This window comes from Rattus norvegicus, chromosome 12 (genome assembly GCF_036323735.1).
Source record: "Rattus norvegicus strain BN/NHsdMcwi chromosome 12, GRCr8, whole genome shotgun sequence".
In the NCBI taxonomy this organism is placed as follows: Eukaryota; Metazoa; Chordata; class Mammalia; order Rodentia; family Muridae; genus Rattus; species Rattus norvegicus.
Genome location: NC_086030.1, coordinates 24,518,330 through 24,546,077, shown reverse-complemented (window position 1 = coordinate 24,546,077; position 27,748 = coordinate 24,518,330). Strand labels below are relative to the sequence as shown.

At 44.1% G+C, this 27,748-nt stretch overlaps 1 protein-coding gene across 7 annotated transcripts in view; it reads left to right on the top strand.

Moving 5' to 3' along the window:
• Zcwpw1 (zinc finger CW-type and PWWP domain containing 1) overlaps positions 1 to 27,748 on the top strand; it is a 30,515-nt gene that overhangs the window by 1,865 nt on the left and 902 nt on the right. Inside the window, exons 2-16 of one of the 7 annotated variants that reach the window (XM_039090046.2) lie at positions 5,650 to 5,700; positions 6,711 to 6,955; positions 8,417 to 8,492; positions 9,866 to 9,956; positions 10,440 to 10,597; positions 11,219 to 11,320; positions 20,193 to 20,309; positions 20,982 to 21,102; positions 21,690 to 21,765; positions 22,132 to 22,236; positions 23,484 to 23,567; positions 24,039 to 24,102; positions 24,389 to 24,483; positions 25,497 to 25,557; positions 25,978 to 26,112. In XM_039090046.2, the coding sequence (XP_038945974.1) occupies positions 5,676 to 5,700; positions 6,711 to 6,955; positions 8,417 to 8,492; positions 9,866 to 9,956; positions 10,440 to 10,597; positions 11,219 to 11,320; positions 20,193 to 20,309; positions 20,982 to 21,102; positions 21,690 to 21,765; positions 22,132 to 22,236; positions 23,484 to 23,567; positions 24,039 to 24,102; positions 24,389 to 24,483; positions 25,497 to 25,557; positions 25,978 to 26,112 (1,555 nt within the window). In that variant the 5' untranslated portion in view covers positions 5,650 to 5,675. Of the gene's footprint in view, positions 1 to 5,649; positions 5,701 to 6,710; positions 6,956 to 8,416; positions 8,493 to 9,865; positions 9,957 to 10,439; positions 10,598 to 11,218; positions 11,330 to 20,192; positions 20,310 to 20,981; positions 21,103 to 21,689; positions 21,766 to 22,131; positions 22,237 to 23,483; positions 23,568 to 24,038; positions 24,103 to 24,388; positions 24,484 to 25,496; positions 25,558 to 25,977; positions 26,113 to 27,748 lie in introns of all 7 variants that reach the window. The other 6 variants (XM_063271778.1, XM_039090047.2, XM_063271776.1 and 3 more) reach the window with 6 other exon arrangements.

Sequence of the window (27,748 nt, the reverse complement as noted above, 5' to 3'; positions counted from 1 at the left end):
CACCTCACCAGCTCCTCGCCACCCCGCCCCCTCCCACCCCCCCCCGCCACACCCCCCCACCCCACCGCTCTCTCAGTAGTGCTCACTGACCTGGAACACACTCTGTAGACCAGGCTGGCCTTAAACTTGGAGATTTCCCTGCCTCTGCCTACAGAGTGCTGGCATGCCACTGCCAGGCTCCAGGACAGGAAATTTTTTAAGTGAATTTTATTTTTAAAAGTTTTATTACCCTTATTTATTTGTTGTTTGTTGGGCGTGTGTGTGCATATGCCATGGAGCATGGGAAGGCCAGAGGACAGCCTGTTCATGTCGTGTCATCCTGTCTGTCTGTCCACCCCTGCCAATCATGTGGGAGAACAGTCTCAGGTCATTAGGCTTGGTGGCAAGCGCCCTTACCCACTGAATCATTTGTAAGCATTTATTTGTTTGTTTGTTTGCCTATCTATCGACTATCTATCTATTTATCTATCTATCATTTATTAATTTTTTGAGAAAGGGTCTTGTCTATATCCCTGGCTATTTTTCAAAGTTACTTTGTAGCCCAGACTGGACTCAAAGTTGAAGCAATCGACTTCCTTCAGTCTCTCAAGTGCTGTGATTATAGCCATGATCTTAAATATTGTCTTAAATGAGAATTTTAAATATAGGAGTGTGTGTGTGTGTGTGTGTGTGTGTGTGTGGTTTTGTTTTTGTTGTTGTTTTGGAGGGGCTACAGGGTCTTTCTGGAGGTCTCAAACTAGAACATTCCTAGGATTGAAGCTTAGACATGGCTTACTAGTGATCCTAGCTTAAAGGAGATTGAAAAGCTTTGTTTCCTTTTTTTTTCTTCTTTTTTAAATGACAGGGTCTTGCTATACAGCCATCAAATTTGAACTCTAAATCCTTCCTCAATTTCCTGAATGCTGGCATTAAATATAGTTTTTACGATTTTTAGAAACTCTTAGAATCTATGATAATAGACAGACTGAAAGGTTTACTTATCTTTAAGGAGTGGAGAGTTAGTATAAAAAGAGAATAATTACCTAGTCAAATGGTGGATAATTAATGCTTTTTGATGAATACTGGCAGCACTGAATTAAATTACTTCGCTATATCAGGTCTATTTAGAACTTTTATTTGTAAACTTTTTAAGTTTGCGAGTACATGTTATATATAACAAGTTTCATTGTGACAAATTTGTACATGTGTATTGTACATTTCGATCATATTCATCCCAACTACTCTCTTTTATTCCCATCTTAACCGGTGAAGGGCAAGAAGCACTTGCCCTTTACTTCAGAGCTATCTTTCTAGCTGGGATTGTCTATGTTTTTTTTTCTCTCTCCTGCCTTGTCTCCTTTTCATCTGAGAGCAAAGAGAAATTAAAACCTCAAATGGAGACTAGGAAGATAACAAGTAAATACCTACAGTGCTAAGTAGAGGATCCCCAAAACCACATAAAAAAAACTGGACAAGGTCCTGTGGGTTTGTGACCTTAGCCCTGGGAGGTGGAGACAGTTGGATCCTGGGGGCTGGTTGACCAGCCAGTCTATCTGAAATGGCAAGGTCTGAGATCACTGAGAGACCCTGCCACAGGGGAAAAAAAATAAGTAGAAAATGATAGACTTCCTATTATCAAGGAACATACAGACAAGTGCAAGTTGGTATTTTGCATATTTATTAACTAGTATTTTCCCCTCTGAATCAGCTTTTTTTTTTTTTTTTTGAGCTGAGGACCAAACCCAGGGCCTTGCCCTTGCTAGGCAAGCGCTCTACCACTGAGCTAAATCCCCAACCCCTCAGCTTTTTTTTTTTTTTAAAGGAATTATTTTTTTATTATGTAAATAGAATTCTGCCTGCATGTACGCCTGCAGGCCAGAAGAGGGCACGGTATGGCTGCTGGGAGTTGAACTCAGGACCTCTGGAAGAGCAGCCAGTGCTCTTAACTGCTGAGCCATCTCTCCAGCTTCCTGAGTCAGCTTTTTAAATATTTGTTATTGTAGAAGAAGCAAATTCATCTCAAATGGAGCAGCAGCTTTGCTTATCAGAAAATAACTTCCTGGCTTTCTCTTCACAATTTCCACTTTAAATTAAGGGGAGTCTTTATTACGTATCTCGTCTTAGAGATTTGCTATATTTTATTCATGTAATAGTGCAAAAATATATAACATTTTCCTTATTTTTTAAAGTTAATTATATTTATTCATTTTATTTGTGAATGTATGGTCTGAATATCATGAATGTGTACCATTTGTGTACTTGGTACCTGCCATTGTCAGAGAAGGGAATCTGATCCCCTGAACTGGAGTTATCGATGGTTATAAACCACCACAAAGGTACTGGGAACTGAATCACAGTTCTCTGCAAGAACAGGAACAACAAATGCTCTTAACTGCTGAGCTATCTCTCTTTTTCTTTTTCTTTTCTTCTCTTCTCTTTTCTTTACCTTTCCTTTGTGTGTGTGTGTGTGTATGTGTGTGTGTGTGTGTGTGAGAGAGAGTTGTGTGTGTGTGTGTGTGTGTGAGAGAGAGAGAGAGAGAGAGAGAGAGAGAGAGAGAAGAGGAGAGGAGAGGAGAGGAGAGGAGAGGAGAGGAGAGAAGAGAAGAGAAGAGAGGGGTAGGTGGGGGGAGTTTGGTTGTATTCTTGCCGCCATGGCTAGCTTGGAATTCACACCACTCTACTGGGGGAACTCACAGTGATATTCCCACCATTGCTTTCCAAGGCTAGGATTAAAGTGTGTGCCGTTATACCTGGCTTATCGGCAATTCTTTTGTTTCTTTTGTTTTTTGGGGACAGAATTTCTGCATGTAGTCCTGGCTGTTCTCTAATTCAGAGATCCACCTGCCTCTGCCTCCCGAGTGCTGGGATGCTGCTGTAATTCTTTATTTGTGTTTTTATTTATGTATCCATGCACACGTCTCTGGTTGCAGAGAGTCCAATCTTCTGGAGCTGTAGTAGCAGGCAATTGTTAGCTGCCTGATATGGGTGCTGGCTGGGTTCTCTGGAAGAGCATGCCACAAGCTTTTTTTTTTTTAATCTTTATTAACTTGAGTATTTCTTATTTACATTTCGATTGTTATTCCCCTTCCCGGTTTCCAGGCCAACATCCCCCTCCCCCTCCCCTGCTTTATAGGCTTCCCCTCCCCATCCTCCTCCCATTACCACCCTCCCCCCAACAATCACGTTCACTGGGGGTTCAGTCTTGGCAGGACCAAGGGCTTCCCCTTCCACTGGTGCTCTTACTAGGCTATTAATTGCTACCTATGAGGTTGGAAGCCAGGGTCAGTCCATGTATAGTCTTTGGGTAGTGGCTTAGTCCCTGGAAGCTCTGGTTGTTTGGCATTGTTGTACATATGGGGTCTTGAGCCCCTTCAAGCTCTTCCAGTCCTTTCTCTGATTCCTTCAATGGGGAATCCCGTTCTCAGTTCAGTGGTTTGCTGCTGGCATTTGCCTATGTATTTGCTGTATTCTGGGGCCACAAGCATTCTTTTTTTTTTTCTTTCTTTTTTTTTTCTTTTTTCAGAGCTGGGGACCGAACCCAGGGCCTTGCGCTTGCTAGGCAAGTGCTCTACCACTGAGCTAAATCCCCAACCCCGCCACAAGCATTCTTAACAACTGAGCTATCTCTCCAGCTCCATGATTTATAAATTCCCTCTAGTTAGTTAGAACTCCAGAAATGCATTAGCCTGGGAGACATGTATAGGTTTAAATAGACTTTGAAATATTTAAAGGTTTGCAGTTTGTGAAGACTATTCTTTTTTTTATATATTTAAACAGTTTATAGTTTAGTGTGTGTGTGTGTGTGTGTGTGTGTGTGTGTGTGTGTATGAGTGCAAGTACATCAGAGTAGAGGACAGTGGCAAGCTCCATACATACACTCTGCATCTACCTAGATCTGCTCCTCAGAGACATTTACATTTTGATCAGTTCTTTGTTTTTTTCAGGATTAGTTTATGAATATATATTCTGTTATGTAAGCATGCATTTTAAATAGCAAAGTGTTACGTCAAACTCACAGGTTTTTCACTCTGCCTTTTCTCCGTTCCCAGGCACTTCTCATGATCTGCTTGGAGTTATGGAGTTGGGAGAAGACATGTTAGTCCTGTGTGGCCAAATTAGTACCCATTATTCAATTTTTAGCTTCTATTCAGGACTCTAAGAAAAAAGGAATGAGTTCTTTTAATGTTTTTCTTACTCCTCCTCCCCCTCCTCCTTCTCTTTCTCTCCCCCCTCTCCTCCTCCTCCTCCTTCTCTTCCTCTTTGTCATTTTCCTCCTCCTCCTTCTTTTTTAGAGACATGGTTTCTCTGTGTAACATTGTCTGTCCTGGAACTCACTTGTAGACCAGGCTGGCCTTGAACTCAGAGTTCCACCTGCGTCTGCCTCCCAGGTGCTGGGAGTAAAGATGTGTGCCACCACTGCCTAGTCCCTTGCCTTTTTTAATGGAGCAAATATATGTAGGGACTAGCAGTGATAAATTAAGAGATAAATGGTGTGAAAATAATGCTCCTTACTACAGAGGAGCAGTAACTGCTTCAGAATAGCAAGCCTCAAGTACTTGTATAGATGTGCGCACATACACATACATGAAAAGGGATGGGAAAATGCCAAAGAGAAGTTGAAAAAGACTTTGTATTTAGCTTAATGTGGCCAGAACATCTTAAACACATCTTGTGATCTAATGAAAGATACTTTATGCCTTGGAATCTATCTCATAGATTTGCTGTTGGAATTAAATGCCAAGATGGTAAATGGTAAAGAGCATAGCCTGTGCTGGATGTGTGTTAGCCATTGTTAGTCACAAGTCAGAACAAAATATATTTGTAAGTGTAGAACTACTGAGAGTACTTCCCTAAGGATGGACTGTGACCATCAAAGATGCTCATCTCTCATCTCATGTTAAAGAGGAAGAGCAAGGGGGTTGGGGATTTAGCTCAGTGGTAGAGCCCTTGCCTAGGAAGCGCAAGGCCCTGGGTTCGGTCCCCAGCTCCAGGGGAAAAAAAAAAAGAACCAAAAAAAAAAAAAAAAAGAGGAAGAGCAAGAGAGAAAATGCTAAGTTCTTTGGGCACCCTTTCTGGTTACCACATATTTCTGAGCTACAATTGGTAAAATCCAGTATTTTGGGAACTTTTTTTTTTGGCCTGAACATTCAAATATAGGAACCTCCGAATTAGATTGGAGAATTGCCAAGTTATTTGCTTCTGAAGTATTTGGGGGAACTTTTTGAAATGAGGGGTGCTCTTCATAACTCCCAGCATTGATCACGCCCTGTTACCACTGCTCCAATACTACCTCTGGGTTATAGAGCGAGTTCAAGGATTAAAAAGAAATTAAAGGCCAGCCTTGATGACTTATGGAGTCCCTGCCTTAAATGAAAAAGGGTGGAAATACAGCTCAGTGGTAAAGTGTTTCCCTGGCTACAGAGGGCCAAGTTTAAACCCCAGTACTGCAGAAGCATAAACCCAAGGATCGCTGGTTTAAACACAAGCAGGGTAATTTGATTCTTTCTATGCCCAGTCATGAATTTGTGCTCGTAGAGTAGTAGAATTGGAGTGAGGAAGGCAGAAGTATTGTCTGGCATCCCAGGCAAATTTAAGTCCAAGAAGATAGGGAGAAAGGCAAGTCTAAATTATATTTAACCAAAGTAATAACAATTTCCTTTCTTGCAACAGGCAAAGAAAGTGTAGTTTCTGAACTGATGGCTGCATTACAGAGTCACAGAGGTAAGCCAAGGATGAGAGAGGTTCACTTACTCGATTTCTCTTCTCTTTCCCTTCTGTTCATCCTTTCCTTCAGAGGGGAATCCGGGTCACACGCTTTCTGTTTACTCTGTTCAAATTACCGCGCTGCCAGTTGCACTGAGCAATAAATATGCCTTAGAAACAGCCCTGATGGGACTAGAGAGATGGCTCAGTGGTTAAGAGTACTTGCTGCTCTTCCAGAGGACCCAGGGGTGGTTCCCAGCACCCACATCAGCTGCCTGTACCTCCTGCTCCAGGGGATTAGATGCCACATGGCCTCCATGGGTACCTGCATGCACAAAGTGCACATATGTTCATGTAAATAAAAAAAAAGACTAAGTAATCCTTAAAAAAGCCAACCATGCTCAAAGAATGCATGAATGAATTCACAGGGAGAAAAAAAATACATTTAAATTTATAATACAAAGTTAAATATGCCAAATGCCATTAAAGAAGTACAAAGTGTTACAGGCCCTTAGAAAAAATAGACTATCATTCATACCTGGTGGCATCAATGTCATTTTCATAGAAGAGATGGCGTCAGACTTGGTCTTGGCAATTTTACTGTGTGTGTTTAGTTTGGAGACACTTCTGTATGCATTTTGATCAGTTAAAAATAGATTAAAAAAAAAAAGACCAAGTCTCAGTCATTTCTAAATGCTCAATAGGTTTTTAAAAACTTATTTTCACAAAGTTAAAAGAAAACAGTTCACACTTGGATAATTCACTTTCCTACTTGCTTGTATTAGTCATCTGACTTAGTGGTACCAAACTTGGAGTATGTTAGAACCAACTAATCTTGTCAAATTACAAATGTATGGCTCTCCAGACTGCTTTAAAGTAGTCTCAAGGATAGAGGAATTGGATATGGGAGGAGGAACTGAGAGATAAGAATTGTTAAAAGCTAATTCCAACTTGACTACGTCACAGGGAATGTTAAGCAATCTCTGTTAGACACTGGGTTTTCTAAATTTCAATTGCAATTTCTTCAGAATATGAAAAGGGAACAAAGAAAACCTTTGCCCCACCTACACAAAAATCACATATTGAGAAACCTCGGCCCAACTCATGGAAGGAGGACACCCCAGGGACCAGTTCTCTAGAGGCAGAGACCAAACCAAGCCTGCTCAAAGCCAGCCTGAAGAAGAAGCAGAAGGCAACCACAGAGCATGGTCCAAGCAGGGGCCAGGAGAAAAAGCAAAAGGCTCATGACCAGCCAGCTGAGAAGAAAGGAAAGGTATGAGTCACACTGATGGACTCCAGTGGGACAGTCTCACTTCCTCTGTTTCCTGGATAAGCCACATAAACAGAATCTTTTCAGGTTGGGGAATATCCTGTGTATGTTTAGGATCTGTTATTGAGGAATGAACCCAAGGCCCCATGCATGGTAGGCAAGCACCCTATTACTTATACTTTCAACCCTATGGCTACTTTCAGCTATGGCTGGCCTAGGACTCCCTATGTAAATCAGGCTGGCCTTGAACTCACAGATATCTGCCTGCCTTGGCCTCCCAACTGCTGGGATTAAAGATCTGTTCCACCACACTCATTGTTTTGTTTGCTTGTTTTTAATTTTGAGAAAGGACTTTCTTCATTTCCTGGGCTGGCCTTGGAATTGTAGTTATTTCACTGCAGCGTCCTTCCTGAATAGCTGGGGTTACAGGCATATTTTGCCACTGTTTATCTTACTCTGTAAAAACAAACAAACAAAAACCACTTTGGGTTTTGAGACAGAATCTTGTAGCAAAGCTGGCTTGTATCTTGCTTTGTAGCCCCATACTGGCCTAGAACCAATGAACTAGAACTAACTCCTGTCTCAGCTTTTCTTTTCTTTTCTTTTTTAAACCATTTATTTATTTATTATGTATACATCATACAGCTTTCTGCCTGCATGTATGCCTGCAGGCCAGAAGAGGGCACCAGACCTGATTATAGATGGTTGTAAGCCACCATGTGGTTGCTGGGAATTGAACTCGGGACCTCTGGAAGAGCAGACAGTGCTCTTAACCTCTGAGCCATCTCTCCAGCCCTAAAGATTTATTTTATTTATTATATATAAGTACACTGTAGCTGTCTTCAGACACACCAGAAGAAGGCATCAGATCCCATTACAGATGGTTATGAGCCACCATGTGGTTGCTGGGATTTGAACTCAGGACCTCTGGAAGAGCAGTCGGAGCTCTTAACCGCTGAGCCATCTCTCCAGCCCTCTGTCTCAGCTTTTCAAGTGTTGAAATTACTTTAATTAAATGTACTCACAGGCTCATGTGTGTCTGTGCTACTGTATGAAGTGTGCATTAATTCTTAAGATGGAGTCCCATGTAGCTCAAGATGACCATAAACTTGCTATGTAGTCAAGATTGGCCTTGAATTCCTGATTCTTCTGCCTCTGTCTCCCTAGTTTTGAGATAACAGATGTGTGCCACCATACTGCAACACCAAAATGTTTTGATGAAAGCATGTAGCTAGAAATAATGGGGGTGAGAGTGGGATAAGGACCAGAGCAGGGATGGGCAGAGAGTTCATAAACAGTTTCCCATTTGTGCCCCTTTATCCCCAGGAGTTCTGGGTAAAGTTTTTGGATTCCTCTTGACTTAAAACCCATAGTTGTGTTCATTTACTGCTTCGGGTAAACAAGGCTTCCTGACTGTCGGAAATGAGAAACTATTCTTATTCTTTTCTATTCTCACTTCTGCAGGAAAAAACTCTTACCAGTGCAGAATTTGAGGAGATTTTCCAGATTGTACTACAGAAGTCCTTGCAGGAGTGCTTGGGTATGGCCTGGCGTGAAGAGAAAGGGTTTCATTAGACAGAGTGACTGTCATCTAAGGGGTCATATAAGTCTGACAGCTTCTTCCTCTGCCACCTTCCTGAGAAAATATTAAATGATTCTTATTTAATCTATAGCTAAACCATGCTAGAGAAAAGTGAAAGAAAAGACTTTTAGAAAAGTAGCTGATACTACTTTAGAATCAACACAGCCTCATCTGAGTTTTCAAATGCAATTTTAATTTACTCATATCTACTTAGAAAAGATAGTATTCCCCAGATTTAGAGAATGTATTTTATGTGTAAGATATGGACGTGTATTTAGACATTTTATTATTTTTAGTGTGTGCAGTGTGTGTGTGCACACATGCACCATGCTATGGTTTATATGTACAGGTGAGAGAACAGCTTGCAGACATTGCTTTTCTTCCTCCTACTAAGTAGATCTTAGGGATTGACCTCTGGTTTTCAGGCTAGGCGCTGAGCTGTCTTACTGGGCCAAGGCTTATATATCTGTAATATTGCATTGCTTCGTTTTATGGATTTGGTTTTTATTACTATATATTTAGTGTCTCTGCATTTAAATGCATGTACAGGCTCATATGTATCAGTGTTACTGTATGCAGGTGTGCATGCGTACACATACAGATGCATGTGTCTACCGCTGGATTGAGGCCAGAAGTCAACCTTACTTGTCACTCCTCAGGCTCTGCCTTGTGTTTTTGAGTCAGTGTCACTCTCTAGCCTGGATCTCAACCAGTTCCTTTAGTCTAGACTTTAGGGAGGTGCAGGGAGCTGCCTGTCCTTGTCTCTTCAGTGCTGGGAATACGGTGCCTGCCACCACATTTCATTTATTTTGCTTTGATTTTTACATGGCTTATAAGGATTGAACTGAGATCCTCATACCTGTAAGGCAAACACTTTATTGATTGAGCTATTTCCCCAGCCCCAGGTTTGATTTTTTTTTTTTTAGAATAAAAAGGGCTCTTATGTAGGCTCAGGGGCCTTTTCTATAAGGCCATGTGAGTAAGGAGAATGGTCTCATAGCTGTTTGTAGGTGTACATCTCTTGAAAGGTGTTTGACGAAAGATAAGATAAAATAGTACACGTGCAGTAGGGTTATCAGCTCTGAAACGGGGCTGATCAATATAGAAAAAGCTTGCAGAAAGATACGAATTTTAGTTTTTCCTGAATTTTAATGATTTTAAGTTCTATTATATGACAAAAACACCAGAAGTAGACTCTTTTAAGCACAGGGGAAAGGTATCTGAATGGAATGTTGGGGTTGAGAAATACTAGAGTATTTGTTTTTCCGTGTTTCTTTTCTGCTTGTAATATTTGATTTTGGAAGGGCTAGGGTCTGGCCTTAATTTTGCAGAGACTTCCTGTATCCAACGCATAAGACCTACCAAATCAGACAAAGAACCGGGCATTGCTCCTTCTGCCACTGATAAGGAAAATGCTGATCCGTAAGTTTATTCCAGAGAGACAAGTTGAACACAGGGTGGACATAACATTGGTACACGGTGTCCTGTCTTCCTATCATTATATTATATTATATTGATTTCTCTTAGCTCAGGAAAGACGCCTCTTTGAGTTGGGAAGCAAGCAGGCAAGGAGTGAGATAGAATGACCTCAGGCGACCTTAGGAGGCCTGGCGCTTGTGTGTGTCTACTGGGGATTAAACAGTTTCTAGTGCATGCTGTACCATAGAGCTTCTTCTCCTTTAGAATTCCTGTTTTACTTTTTTTTTTTTTTTTTTTTTTGGTTCTTTTTTTCGGAGCTGGGGACCGAACCCAGGGCCTTGCTTGCGCTTCCTAGGCAAGCGCTCTACCACTGAGCTAAATCCCCAACCCCTCCTGTTTTACTTTTAACCCCTGGTTTCTTTTTCAAAGAATTGGCATGGCAAGTGTCTCTCTGAAGACTTTTTATTTAAACAATATCATTTTCAGAGAGAAGGTAATAACTCCTGACACTCCAGATATTGCATCTTCTGTAGAAGAGGGAGTGAATTCTGAGATGGGCACATCTAGTTTATGCCAGCCAGGTACTGAACCTTCTAAGAAGAAATGGGATAGACGCTCTTTAAGCAAACAAAAGAAGAAAGCTGGTAAGTGTCATCATATGGCTTTAAAAAAAGATTTATTTTCTATTGATAAATCTCTGTCTCTCTCTGTCTGTCTGTCTATCTATCTATCTATCTATCTGTCTATCTATGTACACACACACACACACACACACACACACACACACACACACACACACACGTGTCTGTGTGAGGGTATACCATGTATATGTGGGCACCTATAGGAGTCAGAAGAGGATGTTGAATCCCCTGGAGTTGCAGTTACAAGGTGGTTGTGAGTTACCCAAAGTGAGCCCTGGGAGCCAATGTAGGGTCTTCTTTCTAGCTCCCAGATATCCTTTAAACTTTTAAAATGTTACTATTAGTGTAGGGCATGCACATGCCCTACATGTTCATGTGCGGAAGTCAGAGAACAATTTTGGGGGGTCAGTTCTTTCTTTCTACTGTGGCTTCTATGTTAGCCCAAGTCAGTCCTCCTTTGAAACCTGGTTCAAGTACTTATTCAAGAAATTAGAAAATGGAACACGAACCAGTCTACAACTTCTTGCCCCAGTCTTGGGGCTTCCTGGAGACTCTTTCCCTGATTTTATTGCTGCAGACATTCTCGTATCTCCCACTTCACAGTGCTTTGTTTTGTTTTCCCAGAAGATGAGAAAATGGAGAAAATCCAAGATGAACGTGAGTGCACTCTGAAAGAGAAGCAGAAGATAATGATTCGGGATCAGAAAGAAGAGGAAGGTAGTTTTGGTGAGCTCAGTTGAGTGTGGAGAAACTTGGGCTGAAATTTCAAGATGGAGGAGATACACAGTGCATAGGATGTTAAAGGAAACCACAAAACTGTTATTTATCTTGCACAATTGCTTCTTAGGAGATATGGAAAGAGGAAGAAGTAGAAAGACTTCATCTGTTTGGTTATTTATTCACAGAATCCACATTCTCTACCTGGTATTTTAGATGGTGTGCAGATGGAAATTAAGGTTGGCCCAGAAGCAAATTGAACACGTAGGAGAGGGTGGTGGAATGGTGTCAGGTAAGGGGAGAATTTCATGAAGGAGAGAGTACCCAGTCACGGCAAACACACTCACAGACAAGTCAGAGGAGGATGAAGATTTGAAATGTTCAAGTACATCAGAATCAGTAAGCCATCAGGGTCTTAGTGATGGCTGCTGTATGGGTTGGTCAAGGTGATTGGCAGGCTATATTTGGTTAAGAGCTGGCATTAAGGTCCCTGGAACTCACACAGACCTGGATGCAATAGCACACACATATGTAAATGAAGGGTTGCCACAGGGAAAAAGGATGTGGAGACAGGAGAATCATAAAGAAAGGAAAAATGAGACTGTCTCAAAGAAGGTAGAAGGCATGATGTAGTTGTCTTTTGATCTCTGCATACATGCTGTGGCATGCACATGCTGGCATTTTCATACACGCCACGGTATGCATGCACCCACATTCACACATACATGATAAATCAAAATATCAACAACAAAAGAAATGGTGAGCCGGGCTGGGCATGGCAGTTTATACCTTTAATCTCAGCACTCAGGAGGCAGAGGCAGGTGCATCTCTGTGAGTTCAAGGCCAGCCTGGTCTACAGGGTGAGTTCCAGGAGATCTAGGCTACACAGAGAAACCATGTGTCAAACAAATAGATAGATAGATAGATAGATAGATAGATAGATAGATAGATAGATAAGAAAGAAACCCCAAAGAAATGATGAATCCTTCCTTCATAGAAACTACAATTTCTTGTGTTAGATGATAAATGCATCAAATAATGAAGATGACCTTGAGAAATTTAGTGATGAGAAATAAAATAGATCAGACAGTAAGCTCAAACAGATCATTGTTAAGCTTAAAAAAATAAAAATTAAGTAATAGTTGGGAAGAAAACAGGCTCACATACATAAAAAAAAAAGCCCAAATGAAAATAACCCTTAAAAGAAAAATCCCAGAAGCTGGGTGTGGTGCCGCATGCCTTAATTTCAGCACTTGGGAGGCAGAAGCAGGTGGATCTTGGAGTTCACAGCCAGCCCGGTCAATGTAGTGCCCCAGATCAGCCAAAGATACATACTGAGACTATGTCGCAAAAATAAACAACAATCTAGAGCATTTGGTCTAAGAACCAGTGAAACTAAAACTCAGCTAGTGTCTGGTGGTGTGTCTATATGTTCATAGTCTAGTTTTCTCTTTGTGTGCGTACATACGTGTGTTCATGCTGTATTTGCTCATATGTGTAGATACATAAACAATTGCCTGTATAGGCCAAAGGCAACCTCAACTGTTGTTCCTCAGGAGCTGTCTTTTTTTTTTTTTTTTTTTTAAAGATATGGGTTCTCATTGGCCTGGAACCTACAAAGTAGGCTTAGGTTGGCAGGCCAGTGAGCCCTAGAAATCCGCCTGTCTCCATCTCCCCGGTGCTGATTACAAATATTTGCCAGCGTACCTAGAATTTTTAATTAATAATAATTAATTAATATGTGTGTGTGTGTCTGTGTGTGTGTGTGTGTGTGTGTGTGTGTGTATGCGTGTATGCTCTTGACACATGTGGAGGTCACAGGACAACTTGCAAGAATTGGTTCTCTCCACCATATGGGTCTCAGGAATCAAACAGATAGTTAGGCTCAGTGCCAGGTTCCCTTACCTGTTGAGCTGTCTCACTAGCCCAGTGACCATCTTCTTTTTTTCCAATCTTCTTTTCTATGGGTTCTGGACATTGAGCTCAGGGCTTGCAATGAGAAGGACTTTACTGATCAAGTCCTCTCCCCATCCCTGTATTTACATAATTGTTATTTTAAAAGCGAACTTGGTTTGCATGTTCTAGAAAGACTGTGAGTGGTAGGAAACCTGGGCTTAATATGCATAACAGGAGCTGGGTGTGAGATGTCTTTAGGCAGTCAACTCGTGTAGGGCTTAAATCACCCAGAAGAAAGATCTAAATCGATTTTTTTCTCTTTTTAATTAAATTATTTTCTTTATATCCCAATCACAGCTTCCCCTCCCTCCTTCCCATCCAATCCCTCCCTTTCAACTCCTCACCCTCGCTCCTCATTGGTTGGCCATTATCTCAAATTCTGCTCCATCTTTTACCTCTACACATCTTGTAGGCAGGACAAATTGTGGGTCTCAGGTTTTCTGGCTGGGTTGGTGTCCCAGTCCCTCCATTGGAAGTCGGCCTGGTAACAGGAGATGGCCAGTTCCATATCCCCCTTTGCTAGAAGTAAGTCTTAGCTAGGGTCACTCTCAGATTCCCAGGCACTTCCATTGTTCTTTTTGGAAATAGTAGGCATTAGGTTGGGGAGGACACAGGGAGAGAAGAGAATAGGTTATTTCTTAAAAGGAGAACTAAGAACTTTGCAAATGAACCATTCTTTCTGTTTCTTAAAGTTGCCAAGGACAGGAGAGCCTTCCTGGTATAGGATGTAGAAAGGGACTGACTATCATAAATATAATTTGTAATAAATATGGTGAAGGGAAAGAACCTTATGTTATGAATGGAAACATTAGGCCAGCCCAAAAATGTATTCCTAAGGTAATTATGTTTCTGTTAAAACCTGAAAACCAACTACAAATTATCTAAGCGGAGGGTAGGAGAAAGTTTTAGGTAAGGTAAGATTTGGTAAATTCTGGGTATTGAAAGAAAGCCAATATGGTTGGAGTTCTGAGATCAAGGGGAGAAGGTATGAGGAGTGCTTCGGAAAAACTGGTAAGAAGCAGGCAGTAGTTCAGTTGGAGAAAATACTGTAGACTAGAGAGATGTCTCAGCTCTTGCAGAGGACTCGCGTGTGAGTCTAAAAACCACCCATAAGTCCAGCTGTAGGGGATCTGATGCCCTTTTCTTGTCTCCATGGGCACATGCAGTCATGTGCAAACACAGATACATACATATACACAGATAGATAAATAAAAATTGAATAAAATCTTTGAGATATGGGTGGTGGTGGTGTAAGCCTTTAATCCTAGCATTCAAGAGGCAGAGGCAGGCAGATCTCTGTGAATTCAAGGCCAGCCTGGTCTAGAGAGCTAGTTTTAGGACAGTCAGGGCTACACAAAGAAACACTGAGTTTGATGATGCTAATAATAACAACAATAATAAGAATAGGTAAAATAAAATCTTTGAAAGAAAGATACCTAATATTGAGGATTTTATCTTAAGGGCAATGAGAAGCCACTGGTGGGTTGTATCCATGTGATGACATCTTCAGATTAATGTTTGAAGATGATCCTTCAATGACGCATCAGAGAATGGAGCATGGAGGAGGTCAGAGCCATTAATAATTGAGCAGTAGTGTCAGAATGTGCAGTGGTGGCTTGGGTTCGGATGGTGAAAGCAGAGGTAGAAGTGTATTGCTTTATAATATTTTAGAGAGAAAGTCGTGAGGACAAGGTAATGACTGTCAATTGGTGGAGTGTGAGAGAGGAAGGTATCAAAAGAGGTTGGTCTCTGGTATAATCATTATGCTACAGGAATTGGAGTATGAGAAGACATGGGGAAGAGTAAACGTTTTGGTTTGGGTGCATTAAGTTTGAGATCTGTATGGGACATCTAAATCGACAGTCAGGACATAGCTGGGAGAACAGCTCAGTGGTAGAGCTCAGTGTGTACACGGTTCTGGGATCAGTCCTCAGCACCACAAAAATTAATCAGAGAAACACAACGTGATATGACATAGGATAGTATACAGGTGTCAAGAGCAAAGTAGCACTGAATTCATAACCGAGGCCGAGAGAATACAATTGTGTATTGTCAGGTATGAAACATAGACTTCACAACTATGGGAATGGATGAGCTCAGCTTAGAGCAAAGTGTGATGTGGGGAGAGAAGCCCTTTGGAACCCTGACTGTTGGGACTGGGTGGAAAAAAAAAGAACGGAGCAAAGGAATCTGAAAAGAAGCCGCCAGGAAGGTGAGAGGAGACAGGAGAGTGAGCGAGCTATTGCAGAGGACAGGAAGCTAGTCTTTCAGGAATGAGCAGGCAGCTGGAATGCTCTGTGCGCGCGACCTCATTGGCTTCCATTGTCATACAGCCACACAGGCTGAGCATCAAACCAGTTTTTCCACTCATTATGAGCTCTTTGAGAATTTTTAATATATTTTATCATAGTCGCTTTTCCCCTCAACTCCTCCCAGATCCACCCCCACTTCCCTACCCACACAACCCTTTGTTCTTTCTCTCCCTCTCGCTTTAATTGTCAAGTACAAAATGCTGCCTGTCCGCTCTTGGGGTGTGGCTTTCCACAGGGGCTTCACTCTTAAAGAAAATTGGCTCTCCTTCCTTAGCAGCTATCAAGCTACCAATAATTCCTTGGGTAGGGGCAGGGCTTGGTGTCCACCTCTCCTCTCCATGCTGGGATTTTGTCTGGCTTGAGTTTGAAAGGCTTGTGCATGTTGTCAAAACTACTGTGAATTCATACATGCAGCTGCCTTTCAGTGTCTGGAAACCAGCCCCTCTCCAACTCTTTTTTCTTGTTTTTGTCATGCTAGGCCATCTCTATAAATACCAAACTATTGCATTGGTCATATTTTGTTTGTTTTTGTTTTGTTTAAAAGATAGGGTCTCATGTAGCCTAGGCTAGCCTTGAACCTACTGTTTAGCTGAAGATGCCTTGAACTCCACATCCTCCTGCCTTCTAAGTGCTGGGATGGCAGCTCTGAGCCAGTGCACAAAGTTAATGAGGTGCTAGTGATGGGACTCAGGGCGTCAGGCATGCTAGGCAAGCATTCTATCAGCTGAGCTTCCTCTCAGGCCTAGCAACTGTCATTTCTAACTAATCCATCATGCCCAACTAGTGTTTTTGTTTTGTTTTACCTTTTATTTTATGTGTATGTATTGCTGTAAAATTATAAAAAATGGTGAATTCATACATCCAGCACCACAGCACCCCATGATATCTGGTAGCTATCTTGCCAGAAGCACACATCCCAACTCTGTGGCGGCCCAGACTAGCCACCACACACTCTCTTACACTTAAGTCTGCACATGACAGAACACACAACGCAGTAACCTCTGATCCAATTGATAAGATACAATTGCCCATCTAAACATACAAAGCCCTATACATCCATCCCTCAAGAACATTCATAACAACCTATAAATACACAGAGTGGAGTCTTAATGTCAGCCTCCATATTCTCTCTGCGATGTCTTCTCTGTAGTCTCCTCTTCCTTCAAGCTTTTCTCCTGCCCATCCTTCCTCTTCTCATCCAATGACAGGTCTCGTTCTATCCTGTACCTGCCTCACCTGTGTGTGACATCATCCCACATGTGTGGATATTTTGCCTGCAAGTCTATCCAAGCACCGTGTCAATGGTGGGTGCCTACAGGGACCCGAAGAGGTCAACTCCCCTTGAACTGGAGTTATAGGTGGTTGTGAGCCACCATGTGGGTGCTGGGAACTGATCCTAGACCCTCTGAAAAAACAGCAAGTACTCTTAACCACTGAGCCATCTCTCCAGCTCCTAGGATTTTGCTTCGAGATAAAATACTTAAGAAATGATCCATTCATAGTATATGGTATTTTGAAAAGACCCAATGTAAGTCACCTTTTCTGAGTTATTCCAGTGGGATGGGATTGGAAATGGGTGAGGTGTGTCCCTGCATTGAACATGTTTTAAGGTAAAAATTGACAGTGGGCACAATTTTAACAAGGCACACTTACAGGGGAACTGCTGTTTGATGATTGTGTGTGTGTGTGTGTGTGTGTGTGTGTGTGTGTGTCTGTCTGTCTGTCTGTCTGCCTAGGCTAGAGATCAGACTTAGGTCTCCTCCTCAATCACGCTCCGTCTTGCTCTCTGGGGTAAGGTCTCTCACTTAACCTGGGTATCACTGATTCAGCTAGCCTGGCTGGCAATGAACTCCACGGATCCTGTCTTTATCTCCCTAGCACTGGGATTAAAGATGTACACTACTGTACCCTGATTTTTAACATTGTTGCTGGAGATCCAAACCTCAGGCTCTCATGCTCTGCGGGTGGATGGAGTGGATGGGCAGGCTGGTGGGCTGGAGACCGGATATAGTAAGAGTCGCAGTGCTCTTTCAGCAAGTGAGGTGGCGAGGATGGCATGTGTGTCAGAGGACGTTTACACAAGGACTCAGTGGGCGTGTGCTTTCTTACATGACTGGCTGGGCCGTGCAGGAGTAGGAGTAGGTTATGAGGTGTATGGAAAAGGGTCAAGAAACCCAGATGGGGTGTTTGTGAGGTATTCCTTGATGTGGTGATCCTCTAAACTGAAGGCTGGGAGAGGAGAGGCAAAGGCTGATCAGGAGACAAGAGGGCAAGATAGTTTCTGCAGGAGAGAGGGGCTCAGTGGCAGGGTGAATGATAATGTTTGACCTACTTTCTGCCTTGAGAGATGTGGGGAATGTGAGAAGGAACAGACTCCGCTTAGGGGGCTGAGCTGGAGGTTGAATGGGGGCAGAGTGACGGGTGGTCATCCAGGGATCAAAATGAAGATTGACAGCTATGGAGATGGCTTGCTCAGAAAAGTGCTTGACAAGCAAGCATGAGGATATGAGTCTGAGCCTTGATTAGAACCCACGTGTTAAAGCTAGGTGCAGTGACGTGTGTCCGTAACCCTAGTGCTGAGGAAGCAGAAGCAGGATGCTCCAGGTTCAGAGATCCTGACTTAAAAATATCAGGTGGAGGGGGCTAGAGATGTGCAGAGTGGTTAAGAGGGTTTACTGCTCTTGCAGAGGTTCTGAGCTCAACTTCGGCACCCAGGTTAGGGTCTCATAACTGACTTTAACTTTAGTTCCAGAGGATCCGGTGCCCACATCTTTCTCTGTGAGCACTGCACTCCATGCACACATAGTCCTATATACACATAATTAAAAATAAAATCTTACCAGGCATGGTGGCTCATGCTTTTAATCTGGGTACTTGGGAGGCAGGGTCAGGGTCAGGGTCAGGGTCAGGGGCGGGGGCAGGGGCAGAGGCAGGGGCAGGGGCAGAGGCAGGGGCAGAGAGGCGAGATTCTGAGGACAGCCAGTTTGAGGACAGGCAGTAAAAACTTGTCTCAAAAAAGAAATCAATTTTCTATAAAAACCCATGTGCATGTGTGTACATCTACTCACACACCAGTGTGTGTACACACATATACACATAGCCCCCGAGTCATACACAGTAAAAACAGTAAGATGGACCATAACAGAGGAGAATGCTGGCTATCAACTTCTGACCTGTATAGGCACACATGTGAGCACACACACAGAAGGAGGTGGAGTTCCCAGAAGAGGCTGTTGCTTGCGTGAATAGTTTCTCAAGCTTGCAAAGTTTCAAAGAACATAGTAGAAAAGTTTAGCAGAGAGATAGAAGTGGAGGTTTGAAAGAAGTGGAAGCCATGGCCTCTGAGTGGAGCCCAAAGCAAGTGGTTAAGAGAGAAATGCTGGGCCCAGAACTGTGTCTTGTGGAGGAGGATCAACTCAGGGCATTGGTCCTAACATGATTTTTAAAGATTTATTTTATTTTTAAATGTATACATATATATTGCATGTAGATTTGTGTACACGAATGCAGTGCCTCCTGAGGCCAGATGAGAAAGTAGGATCCTCTGGGGCTGCAGTTGTGAGATGCCCTGTGTGGGTGGGTGTTGGGAACTGAACTCAGGTCCCCTGGTCCTCTTTAGTGTGTGCTCTGCTCTTAATCACTGAGGCATCTCTCAGCCCTGCAGTCTTAAGCTTGTAACCTGATAGCAGAAAGATAAATCCAATGAGATTTGGATAAGAACTATGAATATCGTGCACAAAAGATGCAGGGTAGGTAGTGTTTGGAGAACACTAGTGCAGTGTCAGAGAATCAGACCCAGAAAGATGCCAGACCAAGGGGCAACCCCAGGCACCATCCACCTTTTCTTCCATTCTTTTGTGTGTGTGTGTGTGTGTGTGTGTGTGAGAGAGAGAGAGAGAGAGAGAGACAGACAGACAGACAGACAGACAGACAGACACCCCACCCCCCAGACTGAGACTGATTCCCACTGGCCTGGAACTCACCAACCAAGGCCAGTTAGCCATTGAGCCCTAGGGATCCCTCCATTCCTCTCTAGGTTATAAGCACCCATCACCATGCCCAGCATTTTTTTTTTTTTTTTTTTTGTAGGTAGTGTGTGGATCTAACTCAGCTCTCCTGCTTTCAAGGAAAGCAGTTTCCTAGCTCCAAGCTTTCAAATTGTGTGTATGTGTGTGCAGGAATGTGGGTTTGTGCACATGAGCCAAGTGCCTACAGAGGCCAGAGGGGAGAGCATCAGATCCCTCGAAGTAGAAGTTAAGGCATTAGCGAGTGGGGTGCTGGAACTAAACCCTAGAAAAGGGGTGCATGCTCCCAACTGCTGAACTAAGGCAGCCTTCCTGTTTGATGTCAATACAGAAAGTGTCATTCGTGTTTGGTAGATTACAATGGAAGGCTTGAGTTCTAAGGTCAGGTCTGTCATCAAGTTAGCTTGGCCTTCCGTAAATTGCTATCTCCGAGACTTCACTCTGCCGCGTATAACTCAGAGACGTGACTGGTTAGTATGCAAGCTCTGAGATACGATTCAGGGGTGGGGTGAAAGTGTATTGAATTTAGTTGGATGGAAGAAGGAAGGGTGTGTTTTTTGTCTCACAACAGTTTCTCTCCTGTCACAGGCCACTGTGTCATCTGGGTCCAGTGTTCCTCTCCAAAGTGTGAGAAGTGGAGGCAGCTCCGTGGGGACATTGATCCCTCCGTTCTTCCAGATGACTGGTCTTGTGACCAGAATCCAGGTAGTTAGGAGTGGAAATGGTTTCCCCCTAGTTTTTATCGTTCCTCTGTTTCTTTCCCAACACATCTTATTTCAATTAAGTGCAAGTCAGTTGTAGCTGGCATTGAGGGGTCCTTGTGAGCTCTGGGAAGGAAGGATCTTCCTGTTCTGTGGCTGAATGTGGCATAAAGGGTGGCAGGAAGACCTGGGGTGGACTGGGCAGCTTTACGTGTACACTGAGTGACTCCCACTTATGTCAGCATTGCCTGCTCTTAATCAGCACTGCCTGGAATATTAGTGTTGGGTTGTGCTAGACAGAGAGGGATATATGACCTGGCAGGAAAGGCAACCGAGAAAGACCCAGTGAGCTTAGCACTCATTCTAGGATGTGTGAGACAGTTTGGGAGTGATTATGACCATCTAGTCCAGCACACTTGTTTTACAGGTGAGACAGCCTCTCAGAGAGGCGACCCCCACACTGCCCTACCAAGCCAGACTGGGATGTGAGCCAGGGTTTGGAATCTGTTTTTGGAGGCCCCACTCCTTTTCTTGGCTCTAGCTGCATTTTCTCTCTGGGTTTCTGTTTTCCCCCACCTGCAGGCTGCCCATGTCCCTTTGCTCTCTCCTCTCTGTGTCCTGTATCCTAATTTTGCCTGCTGAGTCCCCTGCTTCTGTGTTTCTTCTCTTTTGTCAGACCTGAATTATAACCGCTGTGATATTCCTGAGGAGAGCTGGACAGGGTGTGAGAGCGATGTGGCCTATGCCTCCTACGTTCCAGGATCCATTGTCTGGGCCAAGCAGTACGGTTACCCATGGTAGGGCACCATGACAGAGAGCATCTTTCCTGAATCTGGGGGTGCTGAGTCATGCAGGGAGGAAGGATGTGGCAATTCTTTGTGGTAGAGCTGGTGCCTGCATTAGGAGGAGCATCAGTGAGGGAAAAGGTGAGGGCTGAGTTGGAAGGCCTTGGGAGGTTCAGGGTGGAGGCGGGATGGGATGGAAAAATGGGTCTGATGCTGCAGGAGAGAGTGGATTTAAAGAGGGAGAAGGACCTAAAGCAATTTCTTGCTTTTGAGACAATGCTGAGCTGGAAATCCTGTCTAAGTCTCCCTAGTGCAGGATCGTGAGGCACATGCCACCACAGCCTGCTTCACAGCCTTTTAACATGTGGAGGGCAGGCAGAGGGAAGGGAAGGATGACAGTGTCCTCAGGTTTTCTAGGACTGAGATCTCTTTTATTCTGCATGAAGTTATGTCAGTCATTTGGTAGTGAGTGCCGGTGAAGACTAATAGGGTATAGCTTTTGATCTTCTATAAAACATCTTGGTGATTTCCATGTGTGCGTGATGGTGAGGTTGTGTTCTGATCATAACCCCTTCTCTCCCAACTCCCCGCTTCCACAGGTGGCCAGGCATGATAGAATGTGATCCTGACCTGGGGGAGTACTTTCTGTTTGCATCTCATCTTGATTCCCTGCCGGTGAGTTTCCTGGTTCTGGCCCAAGTAGGAACACATGCATCCTAACACATTTAGAGTTAGAGACAGATGTAGCCAGCAGACCCTTAGCTAGAGTGACAGACGTGGAGGTAAGATAAATACTGTCATGGAGAGATGAACTTGTAGCGAGGTACACTTGCTTCCTAGCAGGGCATTTTTGTTTTGCTCAGTACACTTTGCCTGGGGTTCTTGAGGTCAGAGTAGAGGAATAGTAGGGTGGGCTGGGTAGGTGAGCCAGGCCTCAGGGAGTGTGTGAGTTCCAGCATCTTCCCTGTGAATCCTCTACCATTTCTAAGGGAGAGGCAGACAGAAGGGCAGGAATCCAAACAATACCACCTTTCATTACAGTCTAAGTACCATGTGACATTTTTCGGAGAAGCGGTTTCTCGTGCGTGGATCCCAGTCCGTATGCTGAAGAATTTCCAGGAGCTGTCTTTGGAGCTAGCTAGACTGGTGAGCAAACTTGGGACATCTGTTGTGAGACGGGAAACTTTTTGTGATTTGTTTTCTCTTTTTTGAGAGAGGCTCTCATATACCTCAGGCTGGCCTAGAACTCACTATGTAGTTAAGGATGACCTCGAACTTCTGATCCTTCTGCCCCCAACCTCCTGTTTCCAGGCAGACAACACCACCCCCTATCTGAATCAGTCAGAGTTGCAGCTCAAGGGCCCAGGTTAACCCAGGGCTTCTCAGTCGCAGCAGCACCGTGGGCCTCTTCGCTCACACAGTCCTTTGCTGTGGAGGGCTGCTGTGCATGCAGTTGTTAGCAACAATCTTGGGCACTGAGCATCTTCTACCTGGTGTTTTGTCTTTCTAGTTGGGACAGCCAAATAATTGTCCTCAAACGTTGTCTTCTGAGAGAAAAACGTCCCCTAGTTGAGAAGCAAAGTAACCTCTAAATCGTACTTCCTTCCTATATTCATTTTGGGTTTAACTAGCCTTAAAGTGAGCAGAGGTCCCACAGACCAACGAGATGGTCTTTAGAATTATGGAGTTGGGAGAAGACATGTTTGTTGTGGGCCTTCTATTCAATTGAGTATTAAACTGCTGGGCTTAGAGGAACCTGTGAGGGGCTGGAAGGGGAGTCACCTGAACTTCTCTCTTCTTTTCCTTCAAATCCCTGCATGATTCACTGTGGAGAGGGCACCAAAATGTCATTAGGAAGGAGTGCCCCAAAAGACTAACAACAGAGGATTGTATCAGTACCAGGAACTGAAACACCTGCAGCTAAGAGAGTGTCTAAGTCAGGTGTGATGATTCATGTCTATAATTCAGCACTCAGGAGGCTGAGGCAGGAGGATTGCTGTAAGTTTAAGGCCAGTAGGCTATAAGTGATGTTAGGTCAGACTGAGCTACAGAGTGTGATCCTGCCTCAAAAAACAAAAATGTCTTGGGGGTAGTGGTATGTTGGGATCATGTGTCTAGTATTATTATTGATTATCTTTTCCTTAAAAAAAGATTTATTTTGTTTTAAATTGTGGGTATAAGCACATGCATGCAGGTACCTACCTAGACTCAAACCTTCATATGGTAATGAGCTGTCTGGTGTGGATGCTGTGACCCTAACTTGGGTCCTTAATTGCTGAGCCATCTCTCATGCTCCATATTATCTAGTGAAAAAATCTTTTAGTTATTTGAAGGTTTCTGTATTGGCTAGTTTTAAAGGCATATTTATCATCAGGTCTAACCCTCTATTTTAGAAAAAATGCAAGAACAAGGACTCTACCCAGAAGCTGGAGGCAGCCATATCGATGGCACACAGGGCAGAACAGATCAATATCCAGGTGGGACAGTGCTCGGCTCACCCTGGCCAGCCCCATTCAGTCCAAAGGCAACCGACACCGGCTGCCTCACTGCAGGGGACTGGAGGCCTTTCCTATGGCAGCTCTAACAGCTCACCCTTTCCTTCCTGGCCAGGTTTCCCTGATGCCTAAGACGTCCATTCCTCTCCCTGCCCTTAGACACTTGGTGTCTTCTCTCAGCCCAAACATGGTTTTCACCTTCAAATTCCTCTGGAAGGAGCAGGGTGGGGTAGAGAATGACATGTGAATTTCTCTTTCCTAGTTACTTGTTCCATCACGAATAAACTAGAAAAGAGATTATAATTAATCTCCTTTAAAGGTTCAGATAAAGCCAATGTGATATTTCAAATGATAATGGTTTGGAAAACTTTGTCATAACTAGAATCTGGAAGACAGGGCAAAGCCGTGCCTGGTAGGAGGAGTGGGTGACACTGTTGTTTCTTGGCTCCCCAGGAGCGGGTTAACTTGTTTGGTTTCTGGAGTCGATACAATGGAGCAGACATCGGGGAAGGAAAAGGTAGGAAGAGAGTAGGGGCCAGAGGGTGGAGAGCCCCCTGCCTCAGGACCCAAGCCTGTACTCTGCCCCGTCCAGATTCTCTAATGGGAGCTATTTGACTGTGACCCAGACAGATGGGGAGAAGAGGATAAGACAGGGTGTGTGTGAGTCTTGATCAGTAGGACCATGGTGATGCGGGAGCTCTCCCCAGGACTCAGACGACAGGGTTTGAAGATGGATTTCTTGCGATCAGCTCAATTCAACAGTGTATCTCAGACAGATAGTCTTCCCTCTTTCCCCTCTCTAGATTGGATGCTCTGTGAGTCCAACAGCCCTGAGTCTTGTCTGGAGAAGGAGGAGAAGAACTCCGAGGAGGAGAAGGAGGAGGAAGGAGGGAAGAAGGTAAGGCTAAGGGAAAGCTCCAGTGACTTCAGGATCCCTGTAGGGTGTGGTTGGCACAGACTCACCGTCCCTGGGAACCATCCCGCCTGGGGCACTGACTGGCTGTCTGGCTCAGCCCTTCAGACCTCCAGGAAAGGAGGCTTCCACCTTCTCTGTGGGACTTTCTCAGCTCTTTAGGAATTTCCTTGATTGCAGTTTCAGTTTGTGCTGTGTTTCATGCGCCAGTTTCTTTTCCCACTGCTTTCTCCTGCGTGGACACTTCAGATGTCACCCATTTTCTTCACATCACTTTGAAACATTCATTTTCACATTCTCTTTTAGTTCACCACCTTCTTTTTTGTGAAAAAAGTGTATTACTACATTTGCTTACTTGGGTGTGGGAACACATGGCAGAGCACAAGTTGAGGGAGATGGTTCTCTTTTCACCTTGTCAGCCCCCAATTAAACTCTGGTTGTCAGGCTTGGAGCCACCGAGCCGTCTCATAGTCTCTAAGTTACCTTCCCCACCTCAGCCTCTTTTTATGCATCCAGTCCTTGCATTGACTGGTACTAAGTAGGATGGGAGGGTGACCATCTCCTGCTGAACCAGGCTGCAGTCAAACCAAATTTAACTTTCTGAGGCCTACACATCATTCCCTAGCACCTCCTCTTCTAAAAAGAGTATGGTATGCTAGTGCACACGTGTGAAGTTGTGCATGCATGTGTGTGCAAATGCATGTGGAGGTCAAAGGTCATTCTCAGGCATCGTTCTTCAGATGCCGTCCACCTTGGGTTTTTGAGATAGGTCTGTAGCGTGACCATTCAGGTAGGCTGGTTATCAAGCCCCAAGAATGCACCTGTTCCCACACCTCCAGCGCTGGGATCACAAGTGGGCTCCACCACACACAGCCTTTTAGGTAGGTTCTGGAGAGTGAACTCAGGCCCTCATGTTTGCGTGGGAATCACATGACTGATGGTCTTCAGAAAGAGTTTCACAATTCAATTTGCCCTTTTCTGTTCTTTCCCTATTGAAGGACCCAACTTTGCCTAGACCCAAGCCAGCTAAAATACAGAGAAAAAGACCCAAGTCAAGAGGTAAGCAAGACAGCTGGAAAGGGCAAGTCCCACAGATGGGGGGCAGAAGCAGACAGTAGGTGTGACAGGTGGTTGTGCCTGACTGACTCCTATTTCTAGGATCTGAGAGAATAGGCCAGGTGATGCCAGGGCAGAAGTCACAGCACCTCGTTCTTGTTCCCAAAGTCTTAGGTTAAAGGTGTAGGGTTCAGCTTAGTCCCCAAGGCTGATTTCTTGGAGAAGGCTGGTTCTGAGCACATCCATAGGAAGGAGAAGATCCTGGGGCAGCAGTGTCAAGATGGCTGGAACTGGAAGCCACTGAGGGAACCTGGTAGACTGAGACTGAGCAAGGGATGTGGAACAAGGCAGAAGCGAAATTTGTAGCTACTGTCTTCCTTGCCAACTGTCAGCAAATTTTCTTTATGCTTGGGGTTTACACAGGCCCAGTAGGAGGACAAGATGGGACTCCAAAGAAGAAGACTGTGAAGAAATCTCTGGTCAGTGAATCCACAGTCCCTCCTGGACCTACACTGAGAGGAAAGGAAGAACAGGGGAATTCAGACCTGGACCACCCAGGTAAGTTTCAGACACTGGAAGGCTGTGGGGGAATGAGGTCCTTGTCTGCATCTCTCCTCCCTGGATCATTTCTCAGCAACTGAACAACTCTTCCTGCTTTTGTGCTGAGGTGGAGTATTAGGACGTTGAGGTTTGCCTGTATTATATATGAGGTCTAGGCCAGCATGGACTCCACAGAGGGACCCTTTTTCAAAAACACTGAAAAGAAGGAGACAGAGAGGAGAAGGAGAAGGATAAATGAAATTCTGAATGAAAGACCATGTTTCAGAATGAACCTAGAACATTCTTTATAAACTTTACAAACTTAATTGTGGCCAGTGATAGCATGGAAGACCTTTAATCCCAGCACTCAAGAGCAGGGGCAGGCAGCTGTGTGAGTTTCAGGCCAGCTAGAGCTATATAGAGAGACCCTATCTCACAAGAACTAAGTAAACAAACAAGAAAATGTAATTGTTTCTGATTTGATTAAATCCAATGGTAAACCAAATGGTAGAGGGCGTTTACTGATACGGTCATGGGTGGCTAAGTAGATGCCTGCTGCTTCCATGATATTCCCTTTAAACCTAAGTCACTAAGTCACAGTGGTCCTGGGACTAGACTTGGCATTTTACAGTTACCTGTTCTGTGTGTGTGTGTGTGTGTGTGTGTGTGCGTGCATGGCATGGTGCAGATGTGGAGGCAAGAAGACCGCTTTGGGGAGTCAGTTCTCTTCTTTACCACGTGGGCTTCCTCACTGAGATATCTCGCTGACTCATTTTGCTTTGTTTTTGAGACAGGGTTTCACTATGTAGCCCTAGCTGATCTGGAGTTCACTCTGTAGACCAGGCTGGCCCTGAGCTCACAGAGATTCACCTGCCTCTGCCTCCTGAGTGCTGGGATCAAAGACGTGCGCCACCGCTGCCTGGCTTGAGAACTTCATACAGTGTATTTTGATCACATTCACTTCCTCAACGTCTCCTATTTCTTTTTCTTCACCCTCCCGTCCCTGACCACCCAAACTTGAGTTTTCTTCTTCCCAGCTAGTATTGCCCAGCTAGTCTTAGGTATGGGGCCAGGCCTGGTGTGTAGGTGACCCACCAGGGGTCAATCGTATCATTAAAGAAAACTGACCTGCCCCCTCCCAGAAGCTATCAAGCTAAATCAAGCACTGGCTGCTCTTCCAGAGGACCCATGTTCAGTTTCTGGCCCTCACATGGTAGCTCACAACCATCCAAAACTAGTTCCCGGGGAGCCAAACCCTCTTCTGACCTCCATGGACACTCCTCATATGGGATGCATATACTTGCAGGGAAAACACCCATACACATAAAGCAAAATCTGTTTTAAAAAATGTCAGCAGTTTCTCAACTAGCACGGAGATTTCATGTGTACCTTCCCTTTCCATACTGGAATTTTATCTGGCTTTATCTGGGGTGTGCCATGTTCTGTTTAGGGCTGTGCATGCCATAGTCTCTTATTCTCAGAATGCTGGTCAGTTGAGAGGTGGCACCTACTACAAGGAGAAGCATCTCTGACAAGGGTTGAGAGGTGCAGTGATCCGTGGGGAAGCAGTACGTTATTAGGAGTCATTTTAATTCTGTGTCCATTAAGTAGGATAATGGTATTGGATTTCCCCGTAGGGCCTGCGATCTGTTTA